The sequence below is a fragment of the Sebastes fasciatus genome, chromosome 6, assembly GCF_043250625.1.
Source record: "Sebastes fasciatus isolate fSebFas1 chromosome 6, fSebFas1.pri, whole genome shotgun sequence".
NCBI classification, from domain to species: domain Eukaryota; kingdom Metazoa; phylum Chordata; class Actinopteri; order Perciformes; family Sebastidae; genus Sebastes; species Sebastes fasciatus.
The window spans coordinates 37,347,720-37,364,104 of record NC_133800.1 but is presented as its reverse complement, the minus strand read 5'-3'; the positions used below and the strand labels follow the sequence as shown (position 1 = coordinate 37,364,104).

The window sequence follows — 16,385 nt, the reverse complement described above, 5'->3', positions numbered from 1 at the left end:
GTTGTTTAGTGGAGGCAGAATGATTCTCTGAACACTTTAGCTAACGCTGGCTAGCAAGTATTGTTGTCTTGTTTTTTTTAACAATGGCTGAATAAAATCCTAGTTTCTCTCAACATGTGCCGTCACTCACTCTCCAGGATCACCAGAGGTAGTTGAGAAAGTTAACATGAACCAACGGGACCAGATTAGACCCCTACGCCGCTGGAGACTACTGCAGGAGGAGGAGACGGCTGGCTAACGCTAGCTAGCTAACGCCTGCTCTCCTCCCGGTGAAGTCGTCTCCTAGCGGCGAGGAGTGATGCAGAGGGACCGTGACCCGGCGCTGTCCTCTGTTGGACTCATTTCCTGTAGCATGGTGGAATTAACAAGGTAGCTAGCTAACTAGCCAGTCGCTAAATGAGTAACAACTTAATGCTTCATCCTCACACTCTGGTCTCAGCGTAGGAAAGCACCGTGCTATCACCAGAGGAGGGACGACTTTGTTTGGCTCATTTTCTGTGTTTCATGACAGCATGGTGGAATTAGCGAGTGGCCAAAACTGGTGGCCAACGGCCGCGCTGTAAAGATAAATTGAGGGCGTATAAATCTTTGGATGTCTATAGTTAACTATCCTTCAGTAAAGTCAGTCAAAAAGAGAGTCGTACAATATCGGAGAAGCGTTTCGGAGCAGCAGCCAACGGCTAACGGCTGCTGTTAGCAGAAGGCTAAATATTAGCAACATTTACTCTCCGTCTCTGAAACGTTTCTCTGATATTGTAGCTCTAGAGCCTCAAATCACAGTTTGTCATCTCAAATGTCTGTGATATCTGGATTCTGGCAGCCAACAACACAGCAAGAGGACATTTTAGATGTGTAGTTTTAGCCCACTGCTAGTGTTAGCCTCCAGTCTTTCCTTTGGTTAGCTTCCAGCTAACACAATGACCTCATCACGACGTCCTCACTAAAAGGGTTTATATAAAATGTTCTGGGATATAATCTACTGCAGAGTGAATCCCTGAATGCTTCACAGCACCATCAGCTAACTTCTGATTATCATATTAATGTTGTACGTGTAAACCTCCATGCATGTCGTCCCCCTCCAGACCAGCGGAGGGCTCCACAGCTCTTACCTTGTGAACACTCTTGGGGTCCTCCAGCCAGGCGAAGTACATCTCCTCCACGTAGTTGGAGCTCGTCCCGTTCAGGAACGGCTCCGAGGCCACCGGTGCCGTGTAGCACCGGATTGGCTGAAACGTCCTTGTGCCACCTGCGGAGGCGACTGTGATTGGCCGCTGCGGGCCGACAGTCTGAGCCGCCTGCGAGGCGGTGAGCGGACGCAACCGCGCCGCACAAGTCCTTAAACGATGCATGAGCAGTCCTTAATGTATCACACGCACACGGCGGTGGTGGTCAGGCCAACGGGCCGGACGTCCTCAACCTCAGAACGACGACGGGATAAAAAAAACTCACTCCACCGGGGTTAGTCACAGAACAGAGAGGAAGGAAGCGTCCACCGTCCACTGGTCTGTTTCCTCTGAGAGAGAGACAGAGAGACACTGTGTTAGAGAGAGAGAGGGTTTGTGTTCACGTTTCAAACACAAGGAAAAGGAAACTAAACAAGCTCATTGAGCGACATCTTGCTCATCTTGTTATATGCCAAATATATGTCAAAAAGCAGTATCACAGTATTTTACATTAAATCCCGTCTTTTCTCTTCCTGTAAACGCTTTTAAATAGTTGATGACTCATCCTGCACATGCGGGCTTTTACAAAAATTCATCCAATCAAATGAGACATCGGGCGACTAGCTAGCCAAACGTTCGTGGATCGAATCAATATACGTTCTTTGTTTGAGGTAGCTAACAGAGAGACAGGAAGAGATGTGTTTTGGGATATCAGTGGACAAAAACGCTGTTTTCATTTCCGAAACTATGTGGGTGAGGTCCGATTCATTCAAAGGAAGCTTTACCGATTTTCAACCAGCACAGCGGTATCTATAAATATATAGATAAAGGAATAAACTTGAATGAGGAGACCTTAAGGTTGAAATAATGTCCCTTAATCATGTAGAGTTCAAGTAATGTGTTTCTGAATGTTGTGCCAAAGCACTATTCTCTACTTCCAGGAACTGAACAATAGCTGACAAAAATATTGAAGTTCTTTGAAATACAATGCGATGCAGAAACATCTGGACCATCTTCCTTCTTATCTATTACCATCCTCCAACTACTGACAGCCCAGCCGCCCCACACTGAGCACCTGTCTCATGTTTTACCTGTTTTAATGCAGTAATATTAATCCAGAAACATCAGATAGTTAAAAGGAAAACACTGACAGGTGAACATTTTACTGACACAGCAGTACTTTTACTTTAAGTAGGCTAATAATACTTGTAGTGGAGTATTTTCACAGTATGGTATTAGAACTCTTACGGCAGTAAAGGATCTGAATACTTTTTCTACCACTGCACACACCTGAGGTCACAACCAAGTCACAAACAAAATGTGTGGTTGTGAATGTAAATGCCTCCAAATGTCTACCATGAATGTGCCAGGTTTTAGAAAATTGCTATTTTCCACCTGTAGTCTCTGGACAGGTAGGTAGAATACAGTCAGAACAATTACATAACTATTACAGACATTACAAGAACATTAGACATTAGTATGTATGCAAGTTTGCTGTGAGTATTCAGTGTTTTGTCAGACTCGTAGGTAGATTGATCCATTGTTTAATGGCAATAACAGCAGAAAATTGTATTTCAAGCGTTTTTGAGTTGTGCAGTCAGTGTAACAGTATTAATTTCCGGTCTAACAGGGCTCAGAAAGCTCAGTTCCGTCTTCATGTGCTCCCTCAGCTGCTATGTTTTGACCTTGTTGGGTCTCCACTCCCTTCAGCCTGCCTCCATTCTGCTTCCCTCAGCCCGGCCTGGACACGCCCCCCTACTAACGACCGGCCTCCTCATTGGCTGAAATAAGACTCCACGGCTTCTCCTATTGGCTACACCAGCTGTCACTCACTTTGTCCTTTCACGAGTCAAGAGTTCCCGAAAATGACTTCTCCATAAAAACACAGTAAATAATCTGCAGAGAGTAAAACACAAACAGAGCCGCTTATTATCACTCTGCACACTCCAGCTCCACGGCTAGCGCGTTAGCTTGTGTAATTAGCTCTGTTAATTACCGTTAGCATGTTTAGCCAGCAGGCTAAAGGGAAGCTAACTTCATGGTTCATATATATATATATATATATATATATATTTATTCTTCTATTCCCCCGCACCGACAGTTACAGCGCGTCTGGAGACAGATGACCTAGCTAACGTGCCCGGTACCGGAACTGTGTGTGTGTTAGCATAGGGCTAACATGCTAAGAGGTGTGTTAGTTAAAAGCTGCTAGCAGGCTAACAGGCTACTGTGCGTGAGTTAGCAAGCAGCTAACATATTAGCATGCTAACATGCTAGCAGGTTCTGTCTCTCCCAGGTCGAATGTATGTTAGCATGTTAGCATTAGCATGCTAATGCTAACATGCTAACAGGTTACTGTGTGTGTGTGTGTGTGTGTTAGCATGCGGCTAACATGCTAGCATGCTAGCAGCTTGTGTGTCAGGTCGTTGTGTTAGATGTGAGTCATTTAGCGGGTTTTAGGTAGTTCGTTCTAAACTGGACCCGGTTCCGTTCCTGTCATTGAACACCAGACCCGGTACTCTCCCCGGAGACAGCCAGACCTCCTGAGAGTCTCCGTCCCGGTTACTGACCTGCAGTAACGCGTCTCAGCGGCTCCTCTCTCTCCCGGTCTCCCGGTTGTCCTTCTACTCTCCCGGTGAGATAATGACAGCTCGAGGCGCTGAGCGTGAAGCGACGAGGCCCCGACGTCATTACGTGGCTCGAGGCAGCGCTGACGTCATGACGTACGGGGGCGGGGCGTGTCTAAGGATTAATTTTGATTCATGAATAAAATCTTAAATAAATAAATAAATATAGATAGATTGATTTTACTTATGAAAAAAATATATATAAAAACACTGAATCAAAATAAAAAAAATCATATACAAAGAAAAGGTTAACAAAACTGGAAAACAAAAAACATGCATACCAAAAAAACTACTACTACTACTTATAATAATAATACATACATTTTAATGTAAGATTGAATGCATATTTTTTATATTTATGATATTTTGAAAAATTCTATATTGGTTAATAATAATAAAAACGATAAAAACATAAATCTAAAAAATAAAAAAAATGGAAATAGAAAATAGTGTGAAAATATTGGAAAATATATATATTCAGGCTGTGTTAATAAAACTATTCTTATTTTATTATATTAAACTTAAAAGTCATTTAAAAAAATACAGAATTAATATTGAAAATTATATTATACTAAGAAAAGGTGACGTGAGGCAGCGCTGACGTCATGACGTACGAGGGCGGGGCGTGTCTAAGGATTAACTTTTATTCATGAATAAAATTTAAAATTAATTAATTAATTTAAATAGATAGATTTTACTTGTGAAAAAAAGAAAAAATATATATATAAAAACACTGAATCAAAATAAAAAAAATCATATACAAAGAAAAGGTTAACAAAACCGGAAAACAAAAAACATGCATACCAAAAAAACTACTACTACTAGTAATAATAATAATAATACATACCTTTTAATGGAGGATTTCATGCAGATTTTTTATATTTATGATATTTAAAAAAAACTATATTGGTTAATAATAATAAAAACGATAAAAACATAAATCTAAAAAAAAAATTAAATAGAAAATAAATATATTCAAGCTCTGTTAATAAAACTAGTCTTATTTTATTATATTAAACTTAAAATGTATTTTAAAAAATACAGAATTAAAATTGAAAATGATATTATACTAAGAAGAGGTTAACAAAAATGTAAAAAGCATACATGAGGTTTAGTTTTATAAATTCAAATTAAAACTAGTGACAGTTGACACTTTCTCGCAGAACTGTGCAGGGTGTGTCTCACAATTCATTTTTATTCATCTAAAATTATATTATTAATAACAATAATAATAATATAAATAACAACAATACATGGAAATTAGGTTTATTATTTTTTGTATTTAAGAAATTAAAAAAAATCTATAGTTCAAATTTTTTAATATAAAATGAAAACATTGGTAACAACAAATGTAAAAACAAATAGTTAAAACAAATTACAATAACATAATAAATTTTTATATTATTGCTTTGGTCATATAAATAGTATAATTTCTTTTTTTATATTAAATTTAGAAAAATATTGATGAAAAAAAAATTATCCTTTAGTTTTATAAATTTAAATTAAAGTCAGTGACAGTTGACACTTTTCAGTTTCCAGCCACAAACACGAGCCTGTAGGTTGGAGAGATAACATTTCTGTGCACTTTAATTCCAAATCAACACAAGTATCAACTGTTTTAATGAAGTTTATTAAATAATCACATGAAGCTGCAGCAAACAGCACTTTGAACGCAGCTCAGTTTGGGTTCTACGGTTCTGGTTCTGGTCCTGCTGCTGATGGAAACAAGACATCCAGAGCGGAGCGTCGTTGTTCTCAGATTTGAAGTTTACCATCATCGACTGTTTTCAACATAAAAATCAATCACGTGACGCAGCGATATTTAATAATGGAATAAAACCACAGATAACATGTTTACATTTGCAAAAAGAAGAAAAAAAACATAAAATCCTATAAAATCATTTATTATAATAGAAAAAGGTGATGAGATTCTCTGTGTTGCCATGGTGACAGATGAGGCGACACCTGTCGACCAATCATACTGTCTCCCTGTACCTGCAACTCACACACACAGTTCACACAGGTTAGCATAAATATAACAGCACCGTGGGACTCTCCTGCCCTGAGTCCGACCTCTCAGGCTGCCTGCACACCCTCAACCACTTGCAGTCCCTTTTTAAGAGGAGACTAAAGTTAGTAGGCTTTAATAAGTGTTCCTGTAAACCCACAGCAGCCCTGCTGAGGCTGGGACGAATCTCTGCCTGAAAGACACAACTCAGGGCAAGAAAATCCCACTGATATTGAGACCAGAATCCACCGTTTAATTAAAGGACCAGTGTGTTATTCTATACATGTTCATAAAAATGTCATGTTCAGACTCAAACCAATAACATGTTAGTGCGTCTCTCAACACCGTCTGACTTCCTGTCTGTGGCTCTCAGCTCCGAGCTCATTGGTTCCTACTTTAAAAACAGAAATATGTCGTTTCATTGTTTAAATTCACCGTTTTTATCAAACGTTAGAACGCTAGATATGTTTGCCTCCTCCAGATTATATTTAAGACTTATATTATCATTCATGCATAATTTAATCTTGAATACTGTTTAATTAAATGCTAATAAATTAAAATAAATCAAAAGTAGATCAGAGCTTTGAGATGTTGGTGACATGATGTCTGGACTCTCACACTGTGAACCTCCTATAACGTATAAATATGATGAAGTAGCTCCTCAAACACCAATGTGCTGTTATTAGTCATGCCCATAAGACACTGTATGGTTGCCACGGCAACACAAGTTTTATTTACTTATTATTCCCACACAAAGCTGTTTCCTGTTTTTATCACTTGTTTTATGTCGCCGTGCTTTTACTGTATTTGTTTTTGCCTTATGTGAGCTCACTCAAAGAAATAGAGCTGATTAGTCTATTAATTAATCCTCGGAAAATTAATCTGCAATTGTTCATTGATTTATAATTTAAAGTATTTTCTTTTATTAATTATTTTATTATTTTAATTATTCTTGTTTATTGTATTTGTTTTTTTTTATTATTGTTTACTTTTTATTTATTTAATTTTTAATTATTATTTTATTTAATTTTTTTAATTATTATGTTTACTTATTTACATTTTTTATTTTTTATTCTATACAGTTTTTTAAGTGTGTTCTTCCTATGTCTTTTGACATTATGTTTGTTTATTATATGGAAAAGAAGCACGGCAAATTTGAAAATGAAGTTTCACATTGAAAACATTTTAAACAAAAATTTAAAGTCATTTTTCAGCTTTTTTTCACAGAATACTTTTAGGTTTTGGACATTTGATGACATCATTTAAAAATCGGATTGGACATTTTTTTTTTTAATTATCTGACATTATTTAGACAAAGAATTGATAAATAATAAAATAATAATTGGCATCGCTGTAACCCTAAAAGGAAATTCCTATTAATTATGGCAATAAAGTATTGAATCTTAAAAACACTCTTTCAGCTGCCGTGAACTGGGAATACTGCAGGTTTTCATTTATAATATTTATTAGTAACACATGAAGTTATTGTTGAGCCGACACGGGAGGAAACGGTGACTTTGTTGGGGACTATTTTCAGCGGCGGATGAATCCACATCCACACGTGGAGCTCTAGTGAGTGTTAGTGGCAGCAGGATACTGACTGTAGTTAGTAGATCCATTCAGCTGGTTTGAGTCTGAACATGAGATTAGTTGATTTAAAGAATAAAAGTAGAATCTGAGCAGACTTAAACAGACCCGTCAGCAGCAGCAGCAGGTCACTGACTGTAATCTGAGTTTCAGCTTCAGCTGCTCCAACTTCCCAAATAACTTCACTCTCTTTCCTCAGGAATATACCTCCGGGGGGGAAACACAGATTATATCATTGTTTTTGGCATGAAAGTGATGACATGGCACAGTATTAGCCCTATGAGTGACGTGTGTTGATCCTCAGTCTGTCCACACAAACACACCCCAGACAGCAACGTAACAAGATCCTGAAGCAGATTAAATACCAACACGGTGGCGTCCTCACACACCATGCTAACAGTCAGCTCACAGCAGGTGAAGCCGCTCACACACTAACAGAAACATTTGGTGTAAAAATCCCTGGTTTGAATGAAACCTGTGAGTGTGTGTGTGTGTGTGTGTGTGTGTGTGTGTGTGTGTGCGTGTGTGTGTGTGTGTGTGGAGGGCCGCTGGCCGCCGAGTGTTCACACAGCGAGAGAGAGAAACAACGACGACATCCTGAATGTTTCTACATGTTCAGTCGTGTTTCGTTCAGTTTCTCACATTCAGGTGGCGTTGGCGTTGGCGTTGGCGTTAAAGACGACGCGACAGGAAGTCTTTAAAAGCAGGAGAGAGTTCAGGAGTTCCAGTGGTGACTTTAACGGATCCACTTCAAACTCTGTCAGCCGTCTTCAGTCTGGGATGTTCAGTACATTTAACTGAGGGTTGTATTTCCTGTCAATAAAGGCACCAAACTTAAAGTAAATCTCTTCTTCTTCCTCTTTCAGCCGTCAAACAACAAACCAGCCTACAGCCGACAAGCTAACAACACTATTCTCTAAGAGTTCTCCTCGTCTACACTAAAGCAGCGTTTTCACATTCATCCACTCTGAAGTGCCGTTTTTGGAAACAAATAAAAGCTCTGACCTCTGACCTCTGGTTTTACATCACAGACACATGTTCTGACCGGTCAGACTGGAGCTTCTGGAAATATCCGGATGCCTCCCCGTGAACCTTTAGGCCCCATTTCCTGGTTTTCAGTCGGTGAAACGGAGTTTTGAAAAACACCTTCTAAGGTCCAGACGTCATGTCCTCAGTTCTCCTCAGTTCACACATTCCTTTTGCTGCTTTGTGTAATGAAACGATGGCGGACTGCCGGTTTGTTTACTGCTAGGTCTAACGCCACGTTTCCACAAAACTCTGTGTACGTATGCCAGTCAACCCTGAAGTTCATTCATTTCTATGAGGCGAGATATCCGATGTGTTTTTTTCCGGTCAGTAATTTGTCTCAAATATGTTGACATTGTTTTACTTTTGCGTCAGAATACAAACCGACCGTACGCAAAGAGAAGAGAAGCAAACAGATGAAACTCCGCTGTTTTTGTTGACAATAACCGCTGCCCCCATTTTGGACTGAAAACGCGTATTATATTTATAATATTTTAATGTTCAACACAGGCCACTTCAGTAGAATACGACTATAGAATAGAAACAATGTACTTTTACTTTTGTACGTCTCTTTGAAGGAGGACGTTTTACTGACGTCTTTCAGTCCAAAATGGCGGAAGCCGTAAATGTGACTCGTCTAACGTTAGACTGACGGTAACTCACAGATATAAAAACTCAGTTTGATATCTGCCGAGGTGTTTCTCTCCATCTATAAAGAGCTGCATTTCCTCCTGTTGAACACTAGGAGGCGTAACCCGTAATGACGACTTTACATCTTCTCTTCTGAGGTGTTTGATCTATCGCTGACGTAGACTTCATCGCCACCTACTGGCCCAGTTTGGAGTGGTTTTTGTGTTCTAGTGTGGACGGACATATTTAGTAAAACAAAGGTTGTGTGGAGAGAAATGTTTCCTTTTAAAAGAAGGACACATATCCGTGTACGTTTAGACTTTAGACTTTAGACTACGGGGCCGGATGGTTCCTGAACATCTCAGATATCAGACTGAACAGTGTTGAAGTGTTGAAGGGTTTCAGGCTTTGAGATAAAACTAAAACTAAAGGAGGTGAGCGTACCGTCCCTGCAGAGTCCCAAACATCCACACAGATCCAGATCCAGAGGACAGGAAGTAAAACCCAGAGGAGCTCTGCACTCAGACTGTGTTGCATACTGTGATTTTACAATTCTGGAGAGAGAGAGAGAGAGAGAGAGAGCCGGGCGACCCGGGTGGTGGAGACCAAGCGCACCCTCACCCAGCAGCGGGGGTGCGTTACATTCCTATGACAGTGCTGAGCAGAGGGTGGGGGGGTTGGGAAGTGCAATCAGACGGCACCAGTGCTTTCATTCAGAGACAGGAAACACACAGAAGGGTCCAAGTGCAAGCTCCGCCTCCAGTGACCTCTGCGTCTCCAAACCAGCCAATCAGAGCGAAGCACCTCTCCGTACATAAAGTAACGGACCGTTAGCTAAACCTTCATCGGTACATTAATATGAACAATAAAGAAACATTCAGATTTAGCTAGAGGACTTTTTGAAGGTGTTATATATATATATAGTGGTTATATTTTCATAGATCAGACACTCAGATGAAATGATGGAGTAATAATCATAATGTGACGGGGTTGTTCATTAGCCGGCTACGTGCTACAGAGCAGCGGATCAATAAGAGGAGCTGCTGCTGTGTGAAATCAAGGACCTGATATTTATATATTGACTTTAAATGATGATGTTAAATCTGTTATTAGTTATCACTATAGACGGTATAGAGCCACTCTAAGCTAACATAGCACCGTGGTGAGGTTTAGTGAATCACCGACTCAAAACATCATTAACTTCTTGTAGGTTATCGGCTCGAGGCCTTTTAGGTTCGATCTGAGCAAGTCAACGTTTGTTAGCTGGTTAGCGAACTATATAGTAAATACTTGTGTTACCATGGCGACATGTGGAACGTACTGTAGCTAACGGACTTCTCACAAAAGCTAGCAAGTGAAGCTAGCAGTTCATTTAGTAGTATTTAACATTACAAAATGTTGATGAATGAATGTCGGGAGGTCAGTGATGCTACTGGTGACACGTGTAGCAGCATCAGCTCATGAACACAGAAGCTTGTTAGCAACATTAGTTACCAAACTGGCTAGCTAACTGTATAGTGGATATTTAGCAATGTGAGCTGTAGTATGACATTTAGGACACACCGCTGCTACGTAGCGTTACCTCATAACCTTGTAAGCGTGCTAGCGTTGTTAACCAGCAAAAGTTGCAGTGTGTTCCAATCCGCGTACTTCTGTACTTACACTCACTACTCTGAGTGCATGAGTGCGTTCACACTATGAAGTACGGCAGAATGCAGTGCACTCAAAGTACCCGGATGTTGTACTCAAAACGGTCAGATGGTTGAGTGTGGAACGCTGGACACTTTCCACACTCAACTGTCGCCATCTTGGCTACGAAGCGGAAGAGGCGGAGCCACGACCACGACCACTATTCAAACATACGTAGATAACAGAATAAAACAATACGTAAACATACCGGTGCATTTTCAGCCAACAGGAGGACACGTCGTAGGCGTAGGCGACGACGTTGGAAACGTTATTTCCACTCTGCTTTCATTTGTTTTCAGAAGATATTTTGGCGGGTAGCGAGCCGCGGTCAAATGTTGCAATCGTCATTTACGGTCAGTGCGCCGCAGAGTATTCGATTTGAGACGAACCTACCCCGCTGAAATACACGCACTACTCAAGTGAGTACAGAGTGCACAAAGTGCACCACATTGAAGTGTACTTCTGGAAGTACGTGGATTGGAACACACTCTTACTTAGCTAGCCAGTTGAGCTTTTTACAGCAGCAGGAATACAACATGTTGATGTGATGAAAACACTGTTGACTGGGCAATGACACGTTTATCTAGTATTTGGCTTGTTGATGTCGCAGGTGACTGTTCTGGAGATATGATTGGCTGGTTTGGTGACAGAGCACTCACCTGATTGGCTGGTTTGGTGACAGAGCAGTCACCTGATTGGCTGAGTTTTGTCTCCACGCTGCTCTTGAAAGAAAGACAGAAAGTCTGTAGAGACCAGCAGCTGCTTCAGTTCAGTCCCGGTGCGTTCCTGTTGGTTCTGGTTCCCGGTCCGGTCTGACTCGGTCCAGTTTCCTGGTGGAGAGGTCCAGTTTGTAGTCCAGGGCTGGCTGTCGGCCAACTCGGCTCCAGAATCCTTTCCTGGCTGTTGTGAGGTGGGGAGTGAGGTTGAAGAGGAAGAGGAGGAGGAGAAGAAGAGGAGGAGGGGACGGGTGTCATCCAGGTGTGGTGGGCGGAGCGCCCTGATTGGTTAAACAGGTGGAGCGGGGGCGGGTCTTTGAGGCACCAGGTGAGGCTGAGATGCAGCAGAAGGTTTCGGTTTTCTGAGAGAGAAGTGAAAAATAAAAGAGAGAAGTCAACAACCAGAACTGGGTTGGGTCTAGAAGGTAACCCACAAACTGTGAAAACTGGCAAAAACGTACAAAAACTCTTCCGAGACGACGACAACGTCTCCTTTATACATTTATATTAATACACCTGTTAGAAACAACAACATTCAACGTGGTATTTACACAGATTGGTTCTGTTGGAACTTGGTTTTAGCTCCTAGGACCAGTTAGCATAGAGTTAGCTTCACGGTCCAGTTAGCTCAGAGTTAGCTTCAGCTTTATCAACCTGAACTACTTTGACTTTGAGCATGATGACAGTTCATTCTTGAAATCTTAACTGGAGGTCCTCTTTCTACCAGGTCTCACGGTCTCCATCACCAGGTGGGGTTTGCTCAGTTGTCATGGAGATATCTCAGGTGTCATCACATCACATGACTCCTGAGCAACACCTCTCTGGTTAGAGCTAGTAAGAGGAGCTTGTGTGGATATGTTGGGCTTTGACTGAGAGTGTTAGTGTTCCCAGAAGCTGAGCAGTGAGATATGATGTCATTGATCTTACAGAGGAGGAGGAGGAGGCCTCACAGCGTAGGAGGAAGCTGTCCTGCTGGTCTCCATCACCTGATCACAAACACACAGACAGCAGAGTTAAATGTCTTCCTCACTTTATTCACTCATTTGAACTCTTCAGTTATATTTTCTGCATGATGTTATCATGTTATCTCCCTGCATGATGTACTAAGAGCTGTTTCAAAGCCAGGTTGTAACTCTGGTGATAAACACCCCCACTACGTCTATTTATGTGGATCTGTGGAACAGAAACTCCTCCTCAGGTTATTAAACCTCCACATTCACAGAAACCTTTTATGGTTTTGGACTGTTGGTTGGACAAAACTAGATATTTGAGGACGTCGCTTTGGAATGAGGGAAATAATAAGAGGAGTTTTTCACAGTTTCTGGACATTTTATAGGCAAAACAATTAATTAGTAAAATAATCAGTTGATGAATGGATGAGTTGAAGCTCTAAAATATACTACTTTTCACTCCACTACATTTATCTGAAAGCTTTAGTTACAAATACCGATGTATTATTATAGATTAAACTAGCAGCTGTATATAAAGTCATTCAAATGAGCTCCACCTAAACCAGCTGACACATTAAAGGGATGAACAAATAAAATATCCCAAAAATATTAGAAAAATATTAGTGTAGCATCAGACAAATACTAGTAAAATATCCAAAATATCAGTAAAATATCCTAAAAAAACATTTGTAAAATATTATAAACATATTAGTAAAATATTATAAAAATATTAGTAAAATATCAATAAATATAAGTCAAATATCAGAAAAATATTGATAAATTATCAGTCAAAAATGTATAAAATATGCAAAATATCGGTAAAAAATATTCGTAAAATATCCCGAAACATATTAGTAAAATACCATAAAAATATAAGTTAAATAAAAAAAATGATTAATCATCAGACAAAAATTGATAAAATATGCAAAATATCAGTAAAATATTAAAAAACATTTGTAAAATATCAGAAAAATATGAATAAATTATCAGACAAAAATCAATATATGCAAAAATATTTGTAAAATATCACCAAAAGTCATTAAAAGTAGCTCCACCTTTACCGGCTGACACATTAAAGTGATGAACACATTAATGCATCAATGATTAATTTATAATATATATAATACAATAATATAACAAAGATTATTCTGCAGAATGAGTACTTTTACTTTTGGTACTTTAAGTAGATGTTGATGCTAATACTTTGTACTTTTATTTAATAAGACTGAGTAAGACAAACACAGAATGTAAAATAACTCTCATAATAAATCAGTTTCAATAAAAGCAGCAGGAAGCAGATGCAGTTCAGAGTACTATCGTAATAGTATTACAGATTACAGTAGTAGTAGTAATAGTAGTAGTAGTATTACAGTAGTAGTAGTGGTATTATTACAGTAGTAGTAGTAGTATTACAGTAGTAGTAGTGGTATTATTACAGTAGTAGTAGCAGTAGTATTACAGTAGTAGTAGTAGTATTATAGTAGTAGTAGTAGTAGTAGTAGTATTACATTGTGAGTAGTGAGAGTATTTTACCTCCTGCGGTGGCAGTAGCTGAGCGTGGTGCTTCACATGGAGAGAGAGCAGAGGATGTTAGGACTCATCAACGCATTCATTTCATTAATTAATTAATTAATTAGTTGTAATGAAACATCCACACTGTCAGTAACACACACACACACACACAAATCAACTAAATCTGATGATTCTATTAATCGAGGGTTGATTAAGAGAAGCAGGCAGTAATCTATCAGAGTTACAGGATTATCTACCGATTAGAGAATTGAATTTATTATATATATTTATTAATAAATGATTAGACTCTAATTGAACTCTTTTCATTATTAAAACACTCTCACGTTGTAGAAGTTGAACTACTGTATAAGAGGAGCTATCAGAGGATGGAGGAGGGGTCGTCATAGCAACACAGTGGTACCTACTAAGACCTAACACACTAATGTGAACCTGAAGCTTACCGCGAGCACAGTGACATCATCATCATCATCATCACTAGCGGCGGCCTCCTGATCAGCAGGGTCACAGGCAGGTTCACCACATTATCACTGAGTCTGTGTCTGCCGTCTACATGGTGTCAGTTAAACGCTGAACCAACGACACCAATTAACAGGGGCGTTGCTATGGTGATTAATTGGAATTGTTGCTAACTGAGCAGAAAACACATTTAAAACAAAGTATAAAAAGTGAAGTAATTTATAAAACTACATAATAGTTCCAGTTAGCTCAGAGTTAACTCGTAGGACCAGTTGGTTTAGAGTTAGCTCCTAGGACGGGAAACTCACCCCGTCTTTGACGATGTTGTTGGCGTTGCCCCGGGCAACAGATGGAGGCTGCGCTCTGGGAGGCGGTCCTCTGTTGGGATTGGCTGAAGCTGCGCCGTCAGCCCTGGAGACAGGAAGTGACATCAGCTCAGTGAGTGGAGTCAAGAGGTATGACATGACATCACAGCTTGTTAAGGCAGCAAAGCCTCAGTTTTTAAATGTCAGAGTGTCTTTGAATGCACCACAGAGGACAGTCAGAGTGTCTTTGAACACAGCACAGAGGACAGTTAAGAGCAGTTGTCAGAGTGTCCTTGGACGCAGCACAGAGGACAGTTAAGAGCAGTTGTCAGAGTGTCCTTGAACGCAGCACAGAGGACAGTTAAGAGCAGTTGTCAGAGTGTCCTTGGACGCAGCACAGAGGACAGTTAAGAGCAGTTGTCAGAGTGTCCTTGGACGCAGCACAGAGGACAGTTAAGAGCAGTTGTCAGAGTGTCCTTGGACGCAGCACAAAGGACAGTTAAGAGCAGTTGTCAGAGTGTCCTTGAACGCAGCACAGAGGACAGTTAGGAGCAGTTGTCAGAGCGTCCTTGAACGCAGCACAGAGGACAGTTAAGAGCAGTTGTCAGAGTGTCCTTGGACGCAGCACAGAGGACAGTTAAGAGCAGTTGTCAGAGTGTCCTTGAACGCAGCAGAGGACAGTTAAGAGCAGTTGTCAGAGTGTCCTTGAACGCAGCACAGAGGACAGTTAGGAGCAGTTGTCAGAGCGTCCTTGAACGCAGCAGAGGACAGTTAAGAGCAGTTGTCAGAGTGTCTTTGAACGCAGAACAGAGGACAGTTGAGCGCAGTTGTCAGAGTGTCCTTGAACGCAGCACAGAGGACAGTCAGAGTGTCTTTGAACGCAGCACAGAGGACAGTTAAGAGCAGTTGTCAGAGCGTCCTTGAACGCAGCACAGAGGACAGTCAGAGTGTCCTTGAACGCAGCACAGAGGACAGTTAAGAGAAGAGTGTCTTTGAACGCAGCACAGAGGACAGTTAAGAGAAGAGTGTCTTTGAACGCAGCACAGAGGACAGTTGTCAGTCTGAACTGATCATTAATAGAAACAACAGCTGCTGTCAACTGAAACCTTCAGGATGTGTCGGCATGGCGACAGGAAGTGATGTCAGCAGTCACCTGTCTTTTGTCACATGACTTCTTTCTATCTCTATACAGGTTTTACAGCCGGTGACTCTTCATTCAGACGTCTTCAGGTCAAGGTGTCAGTCATGTGAGTCAAAGGTCAGAGGAGATCACATGACCCGTACCAACCAATCAGTGTCTGTAGTGTGAACTCACTGGTATCCCTGCGACCTCTTCCTGCGGCTCAGCCCGAAGCGCCGCAGCAGCTCGTTCCGGCGCAGGAAAACAAACGCACCCAGAGCGAGAAGAGGAAGGACGAGGAAGAAGAAGACCAGCAGACCGTCTCTGACGGACGTGTCTTTATCTGAGGAGGACAGACGGACAGAGTTCATATCAACAGGAAGTATTTACTTTCACTATTGTCCAAATGTGGTGCTTTTATTGTGAAACATCTGAGCAGGAAGTGCCGAGTTTCACTGACAGCGAGCAAAACAACAGCAAAGTAGAAGCATCTGGAGTTAGCACTAATACGTTAGCATTAATGAGTTAGCATTCATCTGACGGTACCGTTCCAGGTGGGTCCGCTGTCCACGCTG

The 16,385-nt window shown here is 40.7% G+C and overlaps 2 protein-coding genes across 6 annotated transcripts in view; both read right to left on the bottom strand.

The window, feature by feature from the left end:
* Window positions 1–3,868, bottom strand: part of ogdha (oxoglutarate dehydrogenase a) — a 35,985-nt gene extending 32,117 nt beyond the window's left edge. For both annotated transcript variants that reach the window (XM_074639644.1, XM_074639643.1), the window contains exons 1-2: window positions 3,734–3,868; window positions 1,110–1,513 (exon numbers count right to left, since the gene is read on the bottom strand). In XM_074639644.1, the coding sequence (XP_074495745.1) occupies window positions 1,110–1,349 (240 nt within the window). In that variant the 5' untranslated portion in view covers window positions 1,350–1,513; window positions 3,734–3,868. The remainder of the gene's footprint in view (window positions 1–1,109; window positions 1,514–3,733) is intronic.
* A 1,533-nt stretch (window positions 3,869–5,401) lies between these two features.
* The window catches only part of LOC141770046 (disintegrin and metalloproteinase domain-containing protein 9-like), a 46,821-nt gene continuing 35,837 nt past the window's right edge, over window positions 5,402–16,385 (bottom strand). Inside the window, exons 19-25 of one of the 4 annotated variants that reach the window (XR_012594377.1) lie at window positions 16,357–16,385; window positions 16,006–16,153; window positions 14,694–14,796; window positions 13,930–13,959; window positions 12,374–12,432; window positions 11,422–11,808; window positions 5,402–11,389 (exon numbers count right to left, since the gene is read on the bottom strand). The exon at window positions 16,357–16,385 is cut by the window's right edge and continues 77 nt beyond it. Coding sequence is in view for 3 of the 4 variants with exons in the window: in XM_074639652.1 (XP_074495753.1) it covers window positions 11,736–11,808; window positions 12,374–12,432; window positions 13,930–13,959; window positions 14,694–14,796; window positions 16,006–16,153; window positions 16,357–16,385 (442 nt within the window). In the remaining variant the exon portion in view is untranslated. Of the gene's footprint in view, window positions 11,809–12,373; window positions 12,433–13,929; window positions 13,960–14,119; window positions 14,418–14,693; window positions 14,797–16,005; window positions 16,154–16,356 lie in introns of those variants that run through there. The other 3 variants (XM_074639652.1, XM_074639653.1, XM_074639654.1) reach the window with 3 other exon arrangements.